The sequence below is a fragment of the Plecotus auritus genome, assembly GCF_963455305.1.
Source record: "Plecotus auritus genome assembly, chromosome: 5".
Lineage (NCBI taxonomy): Eukaryota > Metazoa > Chordata > Mammalia > Chiroptera > Vespertilionidae > Plecotus > Plecotus auritus.
Window position 1 is genome coordinate 59,444,882 of NC_137776.1, and position 16,691 is coordinate 59,461,572.

Consider the following 16,691-nt stretch of genomic DNA (forward strand, 5'->3'; position numbering starts at 1 on the left):
AGGAGTGGAGGGGAGGAGCAGTTTGCATTGAAGCAAAGGAAACTACAGCCAGGTGCACGCTGTCAGCACCCTGAGAGATGGGCAGTGAGAGCGATCCAAGGACAGTCATCCAAGAGGAGCAGCGTGCCATATGCCAGGTTCGCAGCAATGTGCACGCAGCTCAGATGGGGGGGGCCATGACTGGGTCTATGGGTGGGCTGGCCTTCCCCATTGCAACGACAGGCTACGGCTGAAGGATTGGAACGAGGGGCACAACTTACATTTGTTTTTCTTCGGCAGCGAGACAAATTGAGATAGAGAGAAACTCTTAGTTCATTGAATGGCCTCATGTCCTCTCCGAATCCTTCTCGAGGGAACTTCCTTAAGGCATACTGGTATCTCTGGGCTGCCTCCTTCATCTTCCCTTTCTAGGATCCAAACATCACAGACAGTCATCCTGTACCAGAGGCTCCAAGACAGAAAGCTCCCACACCCTAAAGAGGTCATTCTCCCCCCACTGCCGAAACCATGACGGCACGCTCAAAGGGTCCTGAAGAGAAAGCGCCACAACCGGAGTCGGACGCTAACCAGTGTGAACACACGTGGCTTCGCCGGACGCCTGGCTCTAAGCTTCACAAGGTGAGACAGAAGCCGGTTTCACAGGAAGGCGTCTGTAAACTGCCAAACTGATAAACTATCCATCTCAACACAGCACATTATCTTCTGTTATATATTTTTGAAAACCTTTTTGTGACTGTCTCTCATTTTATATATCATTTATATCTCATAGAGATATTTTAATGCTAAGCATAACAGAAATCAAATGAAAACACAATGCAGGTCCTAAGGCAAGTCGAGTCTTGCTGTAGAATAATAATTTTTTCTTTTGAGAGGAACGAAAGCATGGGTTTTAAAAATCAGAACAGCACCAGGCGTCATTTTCAAGGCTCAAGAAATCCATCTCCTATGCTCAGCTGGTTCCGCGCAGCAGGTGTGCGGCCTGCTGAAAATGGCTTGGTATTTCTAACATAATTGCCGACCAAAATTCACATTAAAACCACTTCAAAGCCGCAACAGTACACACTCTGAACTCAATTTCAAACTGATTCCTAGACAGGAACCCTGCTGGGTCATGCAACATGCCTATTTGTTTGTTATTATTCTGAAAAGGGAAAAACTGAAAACGTTGCAAGTGCTGTCGTCTCCTGGTAAAAAGGATTAAAATGGCCATAATCTAGGTTTTTGTTTTTAGAATCTTTTAATTCTATCTAATCACAGACGAGGAAAGAAGAGTGATCTATGTAAATGGCCCAAGCATCTAACTAACCCAGGGGTTGGCAAAATACAGCTTGCGGGTCAAAGGTGGCTCGCCGCCGATTTTTACTAACACAGTTTGGGATGCAGCCAGGCTACTTGGCTCACGTATCATCTGTGGCTGCCTCGGCCACACAGCACCGAAGCTGGTGTGACACAGACCAAACAGCAAAGCCTCCCATAGTTACTATCTGGCCCTTTCCAGTTGAAGTTTGCTTTTGACCTAATTAGATGTCTTTAGAAAATTTACTTTAAAGTCAGACTTATTCATGTATAAGTCATATTTCCATTTCTAAGGGGAAATGGGAAACACTTCGTTCAGTGTTATACACTGAGTGGCCAGATTATTATGATCTCTGAACGCATAATAATCTGGCCACTCAGTGTATATCCTATATAATAAAAGGCTAATATGCAAATTGTCCCCTCGACCAGGAGTTCAACCAGCAGGCAGGCCGGCCAACTGCCCATGTCCCCTCCCCCTGGCCACGAATTCATGCACCGGGCCTCTAATATATATATATACACTGAGTGGCCAGATTATTATGCATTCAGAGATCATAACAATCTGGCCACTCAGTGTATATTACTTAATATCTTAACTAAAAACATCTCTAGAAACAGTTTCACACTCTAGTAGCTTAAAGACACTAAAATAAGATAAGCAAGGCTTGCTCTCTTCCGGAAATGTCTCCCGAGTGCTCCTCTCCGGCCTCTCCTGGCTCCGTGCACTGAGGAGTCTCCTGGGGGACATGCCAGTCAAACCCGGAGCAACGCTGCCTTCACACCGGGGCTGCGGCCACGGTGACAGCCACAGGGACTCATTCAGAGATCACGGCTCTCACACAGGAGAAGTGCTTCTACCTTGAAGCCTCTGCCGTCAGGATATGAAAGCCTGGGCACGAGGCCAGTGGCCTCTCTTGGAACGTCTACTGAAGCCACGCTACGTGGACCCCGTGCAGCCACACAGCCACGTCCATTATGCACCAAACTAAGAGGCTGCTCGCGGGCCATGGCAACACCACTTACTTTGTACAACACGTTTCCTTCCTCCATCAATTTCTGCAAAAGTATAATCAAAATATCAGGTTTGGAAGTAGCCATTGCCCATGCAGCATTTCCTGCAAAATAAACATGCAGTGAGAGGCGCCTCAGTGGCCTTGCAGGAAAGGAGTGCAGATCTTCGGGGCCCAGCCCAACTGCGATCACAGGCGGTGGGACCCCGCGGCAGGGACCACTGCTGGTGGGTGTCCTGCGGCCTCCAGATGGCAGCACAGCCCCGGACAGAACCCCTGCTGACCTGCCGCTGAACTAAGCAAGCACTTGGGAGGGGAACTGTACTGGGCACAAACTGTTGTTGTTCTGGTGAGAAAGCACTGGGAAACTAGTGCAGCAGAGCAGCCACGACCCACCCCTCCCTGCCGATGGGCATGGGGTAAAATTAAACAAGGCTGCATAGTAATTGCCTTCATTTCCAGCCATGCCCGTGACCACTGGCAGGGGAGGTGTGTGTTCTAGCATCCGCGTGCGCTCCTCTGCAGCCTGCCATCTCCCCCACTCTAGATGCCTCGGCTCTATCCCTCTGCCCTCTTCCCATGCTCTCGGCCCTGTCTTGACTGGGAATCGAACCCGGCATGCTTCGGGCCTCAGGATGTTGCTCTAACCACTGACCCATGCTGGCCAGGGCCAAACACCTGACAGCTTACCCTGGGAGCCGATCACCCTCCCTCCCTCTCACTGCTGAACGGAGGCGTTTACTGACCTAATTTGGCTCCTTTTCTCAGCAGCGTGACTACGACCGATGTGTTTCGACAACCAATGGCCCTGTCCAAGGGACGCATCCCGCTGTGGTCCACGTGCTCGATCACAGCGCCCTTGTCCACCAGGTACAGCACCTGTAGGGGAACAGAGGCATGAGGGGCGGCTCCTGGCAGAGGTGCTGTCCCTGGGCCACCTGCAGCGCCTGGCTTAGGAGCTTCTCCTGACTGGTGCCTCTGGCCGTTAGGGATCCTAGCGTGGAAATGAAGTTGACAGAGAACACGGAAGAGCAGCGGCAATCCATACCTAGAACCCGCGCTGTTAACGTGAATTTGGAATCAGCAGGGAGGCTCTCCGGGAGGGGCACGTGTGTACACACACTCGCATACCACAGGCCGGTACATGCACATGTCACCATGCGTCTGTCTCACCTCCTCCCAGGCCACAGAGATGAGACAGGGCCCCAATCACTTAGAAGGCACCGGGCACGGGCACCTCAGAGACACTCAGACCCACACAGCGGCGCACAGCAGGCTGGACGGATGAGCAGCTTGGGATCAGAGGGACCCGATGATAACTCACTTCAAGGCTTAGGAATAAGACCTGAATATTGGGACTATGAAGATGGCACGTTGGAAACCCTGGTACAACAACCAGTTTGATGTGATAAAATAGTTGTCACTTGGGCTAAACAGAGAACAACAGGAGAAACCACTTTGGCCACTCAAATGGCTCCACTTCCTGAGTAAGAAGACGGTAGCCAGTTTCATGTGGATCTGATAGATACACCCTATCAGCCCGCCTGCTGTTCCAAATCACAAGAGAGGGATATACATCCAGAAGATATAAAGAACACCTACAAGTCAACAACAAAATCCTGAATGACCCAATTTAAAAATGGGCAAAGGATCTGAATAGATGTTTTGCCAAAGATGATATACAAATGGCCAATATGCATATGAAAAGATGTTCAACATCATTAATTATTACGGAAATGCAAATAATCACCACCACAATGAGGGTGTGCCGCCTCACATTGTTAGCATGGCTACCATAAAAACAACAAATAAAACAGAGAATAGTAAGTGTGGGTGAGGATGTGGAGAAATAGGAACCCTGTGCTTTGTTGGTGGGAAGGGAAAATGGTGCAGCCACTCGGGACACAGTAGGGAGGTTCTTCAAAAAATTAAAAATAGAATCACCATTAGATCCAGCAATCCCACGTCTGGGTCTACACCCAAAAGAATATGCGCAGATCTCAAAGAATTTGTGGGATCTTAAAGACACACTTGCATATCCATGTTCATAACAGCACTATTCACAATAACCAAGAGGGGGAGAAAACCTAAGCACCCATAGACAGATGAATGGGTAAAGAAAATGTAGTGCATATACATAATGGACTATTTATTCAGCCTTAAAAAGGAAGAAAATCCTGTCACGTGCCACACATGGATAAACCTTGAAGACACTATGCGAAGTGAAATAAGCCAGGCAGCAAAGGACAGATCCTGTAGATTCCACTCATGAGGTACCTCGAGCAGTCCAATGCAGGGAGACAGAACGTGCAATGGGGGTTTCCAGGGAAGGGAGGAATGAGGAAGAGTTGTTTAATGGGGAAGGAGTTTCAGTTTTGCAAGATAAGAATGTCTAGACATCGGTTGCACAGCAGGGTGAGTATAGTTAACACACAGAACTCTTCTCTTAGAAATGGCTCTGGTGGCACATTTTAGGTTATTTTGCTCAGCAAAGTTTTTCAAAAGGTACTAGAATGCTACACTCCTTCACTGTTCCCTGTTGTTGATAAGCTATAGGATTTGGTAAGATAGTACAAGATAAAAAGTAAAAGTGTAGATAGGTGAGGTTCAGTTAAATAGCTATTTCTGAAAATCAATATTAAGTACAGTTTACAATGCTCAGGAAATAAGAGACCATTTAACTCTAATGTCACTGCCTTTTAAAAGCATCAGGGCCCAGATGTGCAGGCGACGATGGTGTTTGTTCCAAGGCCCGCAGCTTCTAGCAACGTAACACCTGTCTCTCTAGGTAATCCTGACACTAGACATATTAAATATCCAAAAGTGGTTAACTCTAAAGGGGCTGAGCCAGCCTTGGGCAAACTACGGCCCGCGGGCCGGATCCGGCTGTTCTATCCGGTTCTCTTGCTCTCCCCTCCGCTCCTTTACTTTGAATTTATATTAGTTCACATAAACACTCCATCCATGCTTTTGTTCCGGCCCTCCGGTCCAGTTTAAGAACCCATTGTGGCCCTCGAGTCAAAAAGTTTGCCCACCCCTGGGCTGAGCAGTCCTCTAGTGCCTGCTGGGTACCAGAGATGTGAATCCTGACAAAGACATGGTTTCCACCCTGAAAAACAGTTTTCAGCTCTTAGTTTATTAAGGTTTTATCCCCTAGATCTCAATTAGGCTTAAGCATCAGTCAAGAGATAAAGATAGTACCCAAAGCATTCTAGACAATGCCATATTGGCTTTAAAACAAACCAGCTAATTATCTGATTAGCAATTTCTCATATCCATAGAAGAGATTTTTAAATGATCTATATAAGAATTCTATTTATACAGATTACTATAAGAAAATTAAACTACACATGCATGTGTGTGTATCCATTGTACATACAGCTTGTAATCATGTATTTTTAAGCTTTTCAGAGTCTATTCAAATCTTTACTACATTCTGGAATAGACTATCACACAATTAAATAAAAACAAAAATATCCTACAACACAACACACACACACTCACACACACACCACACTCAGACACACACACACTCACACACACACACACTCACACTCACACACACACCACACTCAGGCACACACCACACTCAGGCACACACACACTCTCTCACACACGCGCGCACGCAAGCACACGCACACACACTCAGGCACACATACACACTCAAAACACACACACACTCATTCACACACACACTCTGGATGTGGTTCGGGTCTGTGTTTCTCTGCGGCAGCAGCTCTGCACGCAGGGCAGGCGAGCAGTGTGACCACCGGCGGTACCTACGGTCTCTGCGTCGCCGTAGAAGGCTGCCAGGTCCAGGGGGGTGCGGCCGTTCTTGTCCATCTGGTCTATCTCGGCTCCTTCCTCAACCAGGAACTGGACCACAGCCCTGTGACCTTTCAGACAAGCCCAGCTTAATGCTGACAAACCCTCTTTGTCCAGAGAAGAAAGGGCGGCACCTGAAAGAAAAAGAAAAAGAAAAAAAAAAGCCCAATCACAGACCGTGAACTCCTCAAGACAAAGCCCAGATGCAGGTGCTGTGAAGCCTGAAGCCGACGCGGGGACCTGACTATCATGCTGAAGCCGAGTAATGGGTATGCAGCTTCATTGCCTCTTCTCTCCACCTTGTTCAGTTAGAAAATTTCGGGAACAAAAAGCCTTAGACTTAGAACCAGAAAGTATGGAATGAGTCCGCCAAAGCTCTTTTCTTTGTCCATCCAATAGAAACGCATGAGGAGCAGACAGTGCCGCTACCTTTTGAAAGGAGAAATTCCACGGTGCTCAAGTGCCCTTCGCATGCGGCTACCATGAGGGGTGTCCGGCCCTGCTTGTCACTTAGGTTCACATCGCAGCCGCGTTCCAACAGCAATCTCACAATCTGAAATAAACACACCAAGTTACAATCCTCCTGCTCCACTTTACACCCTGTTCTCTATCCCCAGGCAGGACTATCCACCTTTAAAAGTCGCAAAAGGACTCTCTTCCTTTAAAAGCCCCTCTAAATTGTGTAACCCGTGTGGCCTGTAACAGTTTTCTATAGTCTTCCTTTGAACAAAATCTCCTTCCAGATGCATACATTGAAAACCATGCCAGCACAGGACCTGGGTGCCAATCACAATCAAGTACTGACCAGAGAGCCACAGCGGGGCTTATGGGATAACTGAGCAGAACTAAAGGGGGCTGAAGCGACACTTCTGTAGTAAAAGGCGCAGGGGAGGTGGGGTGCAAGGCAGAGAGATGGGGTGCAGGGAAACCTTCACCCACCACACCCCATGCAATCTCCCCTTCTGAGATTCAGCTTGGTGTGTGGTTTGAGGTTCACAGTGGGCCATTTTCAGCAGAGCTGCCTGCAGGAGAGTCTTGCTCGGGACCATGCCTTTTTAAAAATTTTTATATATTTTTAAATATATATTTTTATTGATTTCAGAGAGGAAGGGAGAGGGAGAGATAGAAACATCAATGAGAGAGAATCATCCCCAACTGGGGATCGAGCCCACAACCTGGGCATGTGCCCTTGACCGGAATTGAACCTGGGACCCTTCAGTCCATAGGCCGACGCTCTATCCACTGAGCCAAACTGGCTAGGGCTGGGACCATGCCTTTCAACAGTGCACATGATAAGGTTGGGGAGCAAAACCAGGAAACGAGAGAAGCATCTCATACAACTACCACCCAGGCGGGAATGGCTTTACACAGGGGCAGTCCAGTCTCTCTCTGCATATTCATTTGATTGCCATGGGAGGAGGGGGCACACTCCCATTGCTCTCTTGTTCTTGATACACCAACAAATGCTTTCCAAACTTCCCCGTGACGTAGGAAACAGACCAGGAGAGAGGATTAGCCAGGGCATCATGCCGGGGTTACAGGGAATGCATGCTACACACCAAGGCCTGGGAAACAAAGGGAGAAAAGCCGAAATATTGGGCGGGGGGGTTTCACAGCTCCTACCAACAGAACCGGCAGGAATCAGGAGAGATGCAATACCATGATGCAAACTTGGGTCTAGAAAATTCTCCCTATTATGAACACGGTAAGATGCATTTATCTGTTTGTTGCTTGTGTGTAACCTGGTGCCAGGCATGGGGTAGGTACGTGGCCACGGTTGACAAAATGAAGGAGCCGATAACTGAACGCTGCTCTCAAGGGCCCCGTGTTCCATGACTGAAGGACAGCGGGCCATTCACACACAGTGACAGAAATCAGGCTGACCCCCAGCGCTGGCCAAACGGAGCGTGTGCTTTACCAGAGAGCGTGAGAGAACCATTCTTCCTCCAGGAGTGTTGGACAAACCGCGGAACAATCACACCAACAACAGACACATCACAGCAAGTCTTCTGCTATAATGGGGACCCCCACTCCATGGCCCCAGCCCAGGCACCAGGGCGCCCTGTGGTCTCCCACCTGGTGACAGCCTTGCTCCTGGTCCCCGCCCACCTGGCTGCCTGTGCGGCCTGCCTGTCAAATGTACCCCTTTACTGTCAGGTAGTATAGACAAGCACCAGCAGAAGCAAGGACACTGAACACAAAGGGCTGGGGAGCCGCGGGTGGGCCCAGGGGCGACGGGCAGAGTGAGCTCTGTCCCCATCCATCGTTCCCGAAGCATTCGGGGCCCGCAGGGTACCTGCCAGTGCCCTTGGCGTGCTGCACAGAACAGCGGCGGGACGCCTCTCCTGTTGGTCTGGGACACGGCCGCTCCGCGCTCCAGCAGCAGCTCGCAGACTTCCAGCTTCCCCCGTCCTGCAGCGGCCGTCAGGGCTGAGGGAAGTCACAGGGGACACTGTTAGGACGTGGTGGTCAACGGTGCCACCCATTCTCTGACACTCCTGCACGGAGAGAAAGGGGGCTACGAATCAGTGCCCCGGCCCTGAATCTGGGTGAGCTCTGAGACCAACAGCACAGCGAGGAGGCAGCTGCGTCTGGGCCCAGGTCCTGGAGACGAGCGACTTCTGCGTCCTGGGAACACTCATCTCGGGACCCAGATGCCAGCGGCGGGAAGCCCATGCTGCCCCTGGGGGAAGCCCACAGGGAGGAGAACCGCAGCCCAGGTCTGGCCGGCAGTCCTCGGGGGCTCTCAGCACACAGCCCACCGGGCGGGCCATCCTGAAAATGGATCCCCAGGCTGAGCCTTCCTACACTGGGAGCAGGGCTGAGCCACCATCTGCAGACTCAGGAGTCACTAAGGTTTTGCTACGTTGTTTATTTCTTACAGCAAGAAATAACCAAGATATAGTGCCTCACAACACAGAGATCTGTATTACTGTCCAATCTGGCCTTTTACCCTAAAGGCATACATTTTGTCCAAAAAGAACTAATAACGGCTGAGGCAGCCAAGTGCGCATCCTCTCATCCCTGCCTTTGTGGAGGCTCAGAACCGCTGTAGCAAGTCACGATCGGAGATTAAGAACATCCCGAAAGGGAAGTCGGATCACAGAGGGCCCCGAGGGCTCGGCAAGGAGCCCAGTGTGATCCCGGAGGCAGTGAGCGGCCAGCTGGTAGGGGGGTGCTGTGGGAGCAGCCACGGATAAGAATGGGCTGAATGGAAAGAGACTACGGAGCAAAGGTTCACCAATGCCTTCACGTCAGTGACTGTGCCTCCCACCCCAAGTCCTGATTCTGAATGGGAGTGGTGCCAAAAAGAGGGGTTTAGTGGAAAGGGGGGGCGCCTCTGCTACGTCATGTGAATCACTGTCTAGAGGAAAAGACGTAGGTTCTGGGGACAATGCCAGACCAGACGAGAAGCTTTTAGTAGAAAAGGGGACAGGAAGGGACTGAGGACGAAGGGTAGAGACACCTCGGGAGGGAACCTCTATGACTTCCTCTATGAGGAAGGGTCGAGAGGGATGCCCCGTCTATTCCTGCTGCCTGCTGGGACAGCTCTGTTTACATACAGCCTCATGCTAACAAATTTCAGCTTTCTGAACAGATCAAGCCTCCTACTAACCAGTACGGCATCTCGGTGTGAAAATGGAAGACACAGGAACAGGCGCTTGCAAAGGTGTAGTCCGTCCGAATGCCCATGAACTTAGCGGGGAAAGTGCTCACCTCATTCGTAGTCCCAGTGATTGAGACGCGGATGTGGAACAGTGGGGACGCCCACATGCCGCTGTGGGAGTGAGGACTGGGGGACCACTGACACCACTGAGTAACGCTGAAGGTGCACGCACGCTACCACCCAGCAACTCTGCACCTTGTAGACACGTGCCCGGGGGTGGGTGCCGCGGAGTGCACGGAGAGACACGTGCAATGGGCTCACGCAGACCCACACTGGAAGCAACCCAGCGGGCTGTCAACAGTAGGATGCATCATAGCTAGTGGAGTGGCCAAGCAATGACGATAAACACTGTGCAGCTAAATGCAACACAAGGGGTCCATTTCACAAACTGAACATCGATTCCAAGAAACAAAACACAGCAGCAGACACAGGGTGACTGTGCACATCTGCGGTGACACTGGGCACGGCTGCAGCCGTCCTGGGAGAGTCCCTGGTCTGCGTCCGGCTCTCTTGATGTCTGCTCTCTTGCATCTAAGACCTGGGCAGCCAAGTACTGAGGACTGCAGCCTTCCATACGCACGGCTCGGCCCGACGTCCGCCTCAGAACCCCTCTCAGCACAGGAGGACTTCCCTACTCCGACTTCCTGTCAGCCCAGCAGCGTGAACCCCCGGGAGCCACACACACAACAGGATATAAACTGACGTCTGGGCCTGATCCATGATAGAGAGCAGTTCCTCCAAGGAACAAAGACGTCTCGAAAGACCTTCCTGCAGGTCGCAGGGCACTGGGCCTGTGACGTCACCTCTTCACGTGTCACCAAGAGGCACCCACACCTGCCCCACAGACCCCCGAGCTCTGTTTCCATCCCGGAGCCCCACACAGGGGATGTGTGACAGGAGCGGCTTGTCATCAGCAATCTTACTAATGCTTCCACCTGTCTGTTCTAAGGATTTCTTACGACTACAGGAGAGTCACTCTCAACAGCTGCCACGTGTTATGACTGATTTTCTCTGGACGGTGCAACCAGAATGCAATGTGGACACAAAGCGTGAGCCACTGAGGCTCCTGCAGCAGGCCGTTCCTACCTGTGCATACACAGGCTCGCTGTCGCTGACTTTACATCTAACTTGACAAGAAATGGTAAACAAATGCCATGAACAGAACAGAATTTATATCAGTTGTATATACTCGTGCATTGGGCTGGGGGTGGGAGGGTCCCATATCCAAAATGTTTGAAAACCAGTGGCCAAAGTGATCCTGTCTGCACTCTGAGAGTCTGCCCAGCACGTGGCGCCCCTGCCATCATGCTAACGTTAATGATTCCTAAACCACTGGGCACCTTTATATACATTATCTGGACGGATCTGAACATGACCCCTGCGAGTGGCTCGTGGGATGAAGACGCGGGCCGTGAGCCACACCTCCTGGACTTGCTGCTCTCTGCACCCTTCCTCCAGTCAGGGAGGACCTCCTCTTCCCTCTCCTCCACGGGCAGCTGAGCGTGACGAGCAATGCAGGAGCGAAGAAACACACACGCTACAGGCAGGGGCAGGGCGGCATGTATGCAGCCACCAGGAGAAGGAATACACTCAGGGCTTCCCGGAGATGAGGTCTGGAGCAGCTGATGCACCGTAACACTCCATTCTCTTTCATTCGGTAACCAAGCTTCGCCGCATTATAAATGGGTCCCTTAAATCAGAATGTCTGCTGCAGCTGCTACTGAATTTCTGCAGCAGCAGCACATCCCCCGAGACAGGCCGGCTCTAAAAATAGGGCTCGGTGCTTTCAGGAGGCGCCAGAGAAGCCAGAAGCTGGAGCAGCTGACACGAGAGCGCCCCCAGGCCCGGCGTCGGGGCTGGATCCTGTTCGCTTCCCACACAGGCTGTCTTCTGTGCATTTAGCCATGAGCTTCCTTTCGAGGGGATGAAGCCCGGCTGTGAGAGGCTCAGCATTTCCACAGGCCTGCGGGATCCCACTCTGCACACACCATCTTAACCAGCTCTCACTGTCCAGTGACGCCAGTAAACAACAGGACCCGTGTTGTCCTTTTCCCACCGAGACCGAGTACTTTGGGCCGCATCCCGCAGGACCCCTGAGGCTGGGCTGCATCTGAGTGTCAGCAGCCACAGGATGGAAGGCTACCATATTCGGGAATAAGCCAGACTGAAGACTCGTCAACACATGCCTAAACAAACAAAATCAAGGCGCAGCTCTGCTCAGGAATTCCAACTATTCCGCTTCACAGGCTGACCTCAGAGCTGGCCACCAGACTCCAACACGGGTCACTGCACGCGGCCTGGTCAGCACACAGGAGAGGGGACCAGGCAGGAGGACGGTGTGCCCTGGCCATGGGTGAGGCCTTTGCTGGCCAAGGAAACCCAAATCAAAACGACCACATGCCATGTTTTAGGACCCAAATTGGACACAATTTCTTTCACTTGCAAAATCCTTAACTGGATGGCACTATTGTAATTAAATGTCCCTGCAAGCGCCTATCTTTTCCTGACGATTCTGAGCGATTTTACCCCAGCAATACTGTCCCTTCTGTCTTCAGAGCATGAGCAGCTTTGTCTCGGCAGATACCCACTTTAAGAAAACCGAACTGATATGCGACAGTATGAAGTTACTGACATCAGTGAAATACGGTTCTTTGTAAAACGGATCGTTTCCAGGGATCTCTTACGTATTAGAGATGTGAGTTACAAAAATGCAACTGTCACCTTGCCAGGGACACAGGCATTCCATAAACAGGGCTGCCTGAGATGTTCTATGGCAGGTCCGTTGTCAAACACCTGTTAACCCTCTCCCCTACAGTCTTCTGACTCCAATCCAGAGGCGGAGAGAAGGGGGACAGGTCAGTACCCACAGAGGCAGGCAGCAACCTCTTCACAGATCACACACGGATGACTCAAACCACCCGCCGAATCCGGGGCTAGCACGTTAGCCACAAAGGCGCACACCCCTAAGAGGACACTCCCTGCTGGCTGGGTGGCTGAGGGCAGGCAGTGGCTCAGCTATGCCTGCATACTTGTTTTTATTTGTGCAATTTATTTACTAAGATATTGGCTTTTCCCATCACTTATAAAAATGAGTGGAAGACGGGAAAAACCAAAAGTGCCAATATTAGTAGTAAGCAGTGGGGTTCTCATAAAAGCCATCTAGTTGCAACTAAGCTGGAAACCATTGGATGTGACGAAGGCAGTGAGGTTTGAACCTCTGCTGAAGGCTCGACGGGCGAACCACACTCAAATGTAAAGGAGGAAAACAAAAGTAAAGTGTTCACGAAACACTGGGAAATTCTCAGCTGTTTTATCTAAGAAGTAAAATATAATTAGGGATTTCATGATTTAAAAAAACAAAACAGAAACATTTGGGAATGGCGGCCTCTTCCCCTCTACTTTCTAACAACTGACCTTCGAATTGTGACAGCAGAGGAGAGCACGCCGTGCCTGGCTTTGCTGCCGTTCGGGGCTGGGCTGTCACAGGGAGGGCCTCCGAGAGGCTGGCCCCAGAGGAATTACTGGATGAAGGTAGGTCCCCCACTTCTGCCACCCCAAAAGCCAGCAACACCCCTTCCTGCACCTCCTAGGAACAGGGCTGAGACTTATCAACAGCCTGACTTTGTTAGGCCTTTCCTTCCATTGCTGAGGGAGGGAGACAGAAGCACACCCCTCCCAGCAGCCATCAATTCCTCATCGCCACACAGACAGGGCAGTTGTTTGATCGAATCCTCAGCTCAGCAATGTGCAGCCCCAGTGAAACTCAGGGAAGACTGCTCTTACTGAGACACGTCCAGGGGTCCGAGAGGCTGGGGCACCCCGCCTGGACGGAGCCCGTGCCGGGAGGGGAGGCCCTGGACCTCATGAACAGGAAGCTGGCACTGCTCACAAGCTCTCTGAACCTCACAGGCCCTTGTCTGAAACACCTTCCTGATTGTTCTCCATTTGGCAAAAGGCTCCCGGGAGGGCCTGCAGGGGAGGGGGAAGGACGGGCTCGGTCAAGGGGAGGGACTCTGTGTTACAAAGCAACAGGTGGCAACCAAGCAGCACATAAAAGACACGTTGCCTCCCCCACCTCCGCCCACTTCCCACGGAGCCCCTAGGAGAGGTTAACACAGGCAGGGTCTAATCTGAGGAACCAGGACACTCGGACACGTGGCCAGTTCCACTGTCAGCCCTGGATGATTTGGCTCAGTGGATAAAGTATCAGCCTGTGAACCGAAAGGTCCCAGGTTTGATTCTGGTCAAGGGCATATGCCCAGATTGTGGGCTCAATCCTCAGTAGGGGGTGTGCAGGAGGCAGCTGATCAATGATTCTCTCTCATCATTGATGCTTCTCTCTCTCTCTCCCTTCCTCTCTAAAATCAATAAAAATTATTTTTAGCCGAAACCGGTTTGGCTCAGTGGATAGAGCGCCGGCCTGCGAACTGAAAGGTCCCGGGTTCGATTCCGGTCAAGGGCATGTACCTTGGTTGCGGGCACATCCCCAGTGGGAGGTGTGCAGGAGGCAGCTGATCGATGTTTCTCTCTCATCGATGTTTCTAACTCTCTATCCCTCTCCCTTCCTCTCTGTGAAATATCAATAAAATATATTTAAAAAAAATTATTTTTAAAAACAACAACAAAACACTGTCCGTCTCCGTGCGTAGATGAAAGATCAAACATGAGCCTCCAGCTGCCAAGGAATTCTTTAAAGAAATAAAATGTGCAATTGCCACTAAACAGGACTTCACATGTGACCATCGTTCTTCTCTATTCTTCCTACCTCTAAAGCATTGCAAAATAACTAAGATTCTAGCACGAAACACTTCAATACTGTATCAGGTCCAAATGCGTAGCATAAATTAGTAATATGTGGCAATGATAATTAATATTAATCATCACCTTATCACAGCCCTGGCAGCATAGTCCCTCTGCTGGACACTTACACTGCTGAGCTCTAGGCACAATGCTATGGGTGAATTCTCATGCCCCTCAACAAGGATCCTTGGAGCTGGATGATTACGTGCATTTTAGCAGGTAAAGGAAGAGTCACATTATTTGCCCCAAATCATGAAGCCAATCAGTGTCAGTCAGGAATTAAACCCAGCGGCTGAGTAAACCTGGAGCCATGTTATCAAAAACAGGAAGATCTGACACAGTTTAACAATGTACTATGACACTGTGAGTGCTTCCTGTGCGATGATTCATGGAATTAATCACACATTCCTGTAATGCACAGCCAACTTCCGTGAGGCAAGCAGCACTCCTCCGTTTCAACCGATGATGAAAATAATGCCCAGAGACGTTAAACAACGTGCCTAAGGTCACACAGCTCCTGGGAGGCAGGCCTGGGAGGCAGGGGGTCTGACTGGAGTCTGAGGTCTTTATTCCTACGCTGCTGCCTCCAGGAGCTCTCCTTTCAAACTGTCCAACTACTCAAACTGCCTACGAGTGTTGTTTTAGACCCAGGGAACAGGAAAACACGTTTCCTCTCTGAAGAACAATGAAGCGTTCTCCCAGCGACAATAAGGATAGTCCACAATGGCCGTGCTCCCTCCTAACCATGGACACGTGGCTTCCTAAGGCCCACACCGCGGCGCAGCCTCGTGGACACGGAGACCTGGGGCAGGAAGATGTGTGCTGCTCCTCGGGCCCTGTCCTGACGTTTCCCCCATTCAAATGAGCCTCTTCACACGCTTTGAGGAATCATGTGTGCTGTATATAATGTGAACTCCATTTAAAAACTATTTCCTAAAATGTGGGTGACATAAATCACATTTCATACAGACGCTGTTCTAAAAATCTCCCAGAAGATCGCAGCTCTGAGCAGCTGTCACTTCCGAACTGTGCTGAGAGGGCTCTGGTGTCTGAGATCCTCTTACACCGAATTATTTCAGGCCCGTGTAACGGGCTGGGCCTGTGTGCTGGGGACAGTGACGGGCGGGTCGCCTCGCAGGGCGCCCGTGTGATCACACAACCATTTTACACAAGCTCACCTCCGGTCTCAAAAAAGCAAAAGAAAGCAAGAAAGAATCCACATATCATTTCCGTAGGAACCTGAGAGAATCGATATGGATTTGTAATGGCGCCGATGAGCACCCGCAGTCCTAGGAGTGAGTGACTAAAAGACAAGCAACAGTGTTTGTAGGTAGGAGGCGCCCAGCTATCACGATGTAAATGAGGACAAGTTCTTACGTTGAGAGCAGAAGTCCTGTTTTTTAAGACGGATATGAACCCGGCCGGCGTGGCTCGTGGTTGAGCATCGACAGGAGGTCATGGTTCGATTCCCGCTCAGGGCACATGCCCGGATTGCATTCGATCCCCAGTAGGCTGTGTGCAGGAGGCGGCCGATCAGTGATTCTCTCTCATCATTGATGTTTCCATCTCTCTCTCCCTCTCCCTTCCTCTCTGAATCAATAAAAATACATTTAAAAAAAGAATAAAGATGGATATGAGGAACCACTCACCAAAATGATGACTCTGTACAGAATGGTGACTATGTACAGAAACAGCAACAAGATGTGAGCATCGGGGGTCCAGCGACCAGTCACGTGCCCTGAGAACCACTCTGTGCGTTCAAAAGGCCTCACTCCGCACCCCTCTCCTGCCTGCAGGGCAGGGCACACAGGCCAGCTGGTATCTGACGTCTTCTCAGCAGACAGGCATGGTCTCCAGAACACACCCAGGCCAGGGCTAACCCCAGGGGTCTGCCGAGCAGGAAGGGGACAGGTATGGACAAACCTAGTCCCCTCAGTTCTAACCCCCAAGCCCCTCTATTATTAGGGAGACCCCCATGCCCATCACCCTTCTTCCAGAGCCTGGGTTACCCGTTTCCCATGTCCCACATTCCCCTACTTTGTCCTTCTTCTTACAGGGCTGTGGGTTACCCCACCCCAGCCCTTCCTCTC

General features: G+C 50.8%; 1 protein-coding gene across 12 annotated transcripts in view; it reads right to left on the minus strand.

Annotated features, from left to right (window-relative positions):
- Positions 1 to 16,691, minus strand: part of TANC1 (tetratricopeptide repeat, ankyrin repeat and coiled-coil containing 1) — a 244,458-nt gene that overhangs the window by 4,481 nt on the left and 223,286 nt on the right. For all 12 annotated transcript variants that reach the window (XM_080669582.1, XM_080669579.1, XM_080669577.1 and 9 more), the window contains 6 exons: positions 8,431 to 8,564; positions 6,564 to 6,687; positions 6,093 to 6,268; positions 3,056 to 3,188; positions 2,323 to 2,414; positions 261 to 407 (listed from right to left, as the gene is read on the minus strand). In XM_080669582.1, coding sequence (XP_080525708.1) covers positions 261 to 407; positions 2,323 to 2,414; positions 3,056 to 3,188; positions 6,093 to 6,268; positions 6,564 to 6,687; positions 8,431 to 8,564 — 806 coding nt within the window. The remainder of the gene's footprint in view (positions 1 to 260; positions 408 to 2,322; positions 2,415 to 3,055; positions 3,189 to 6,092; positions 6,269 to 6,563; positions 6,688 to 8,430; positions 8,565 to 16,691) is intronic.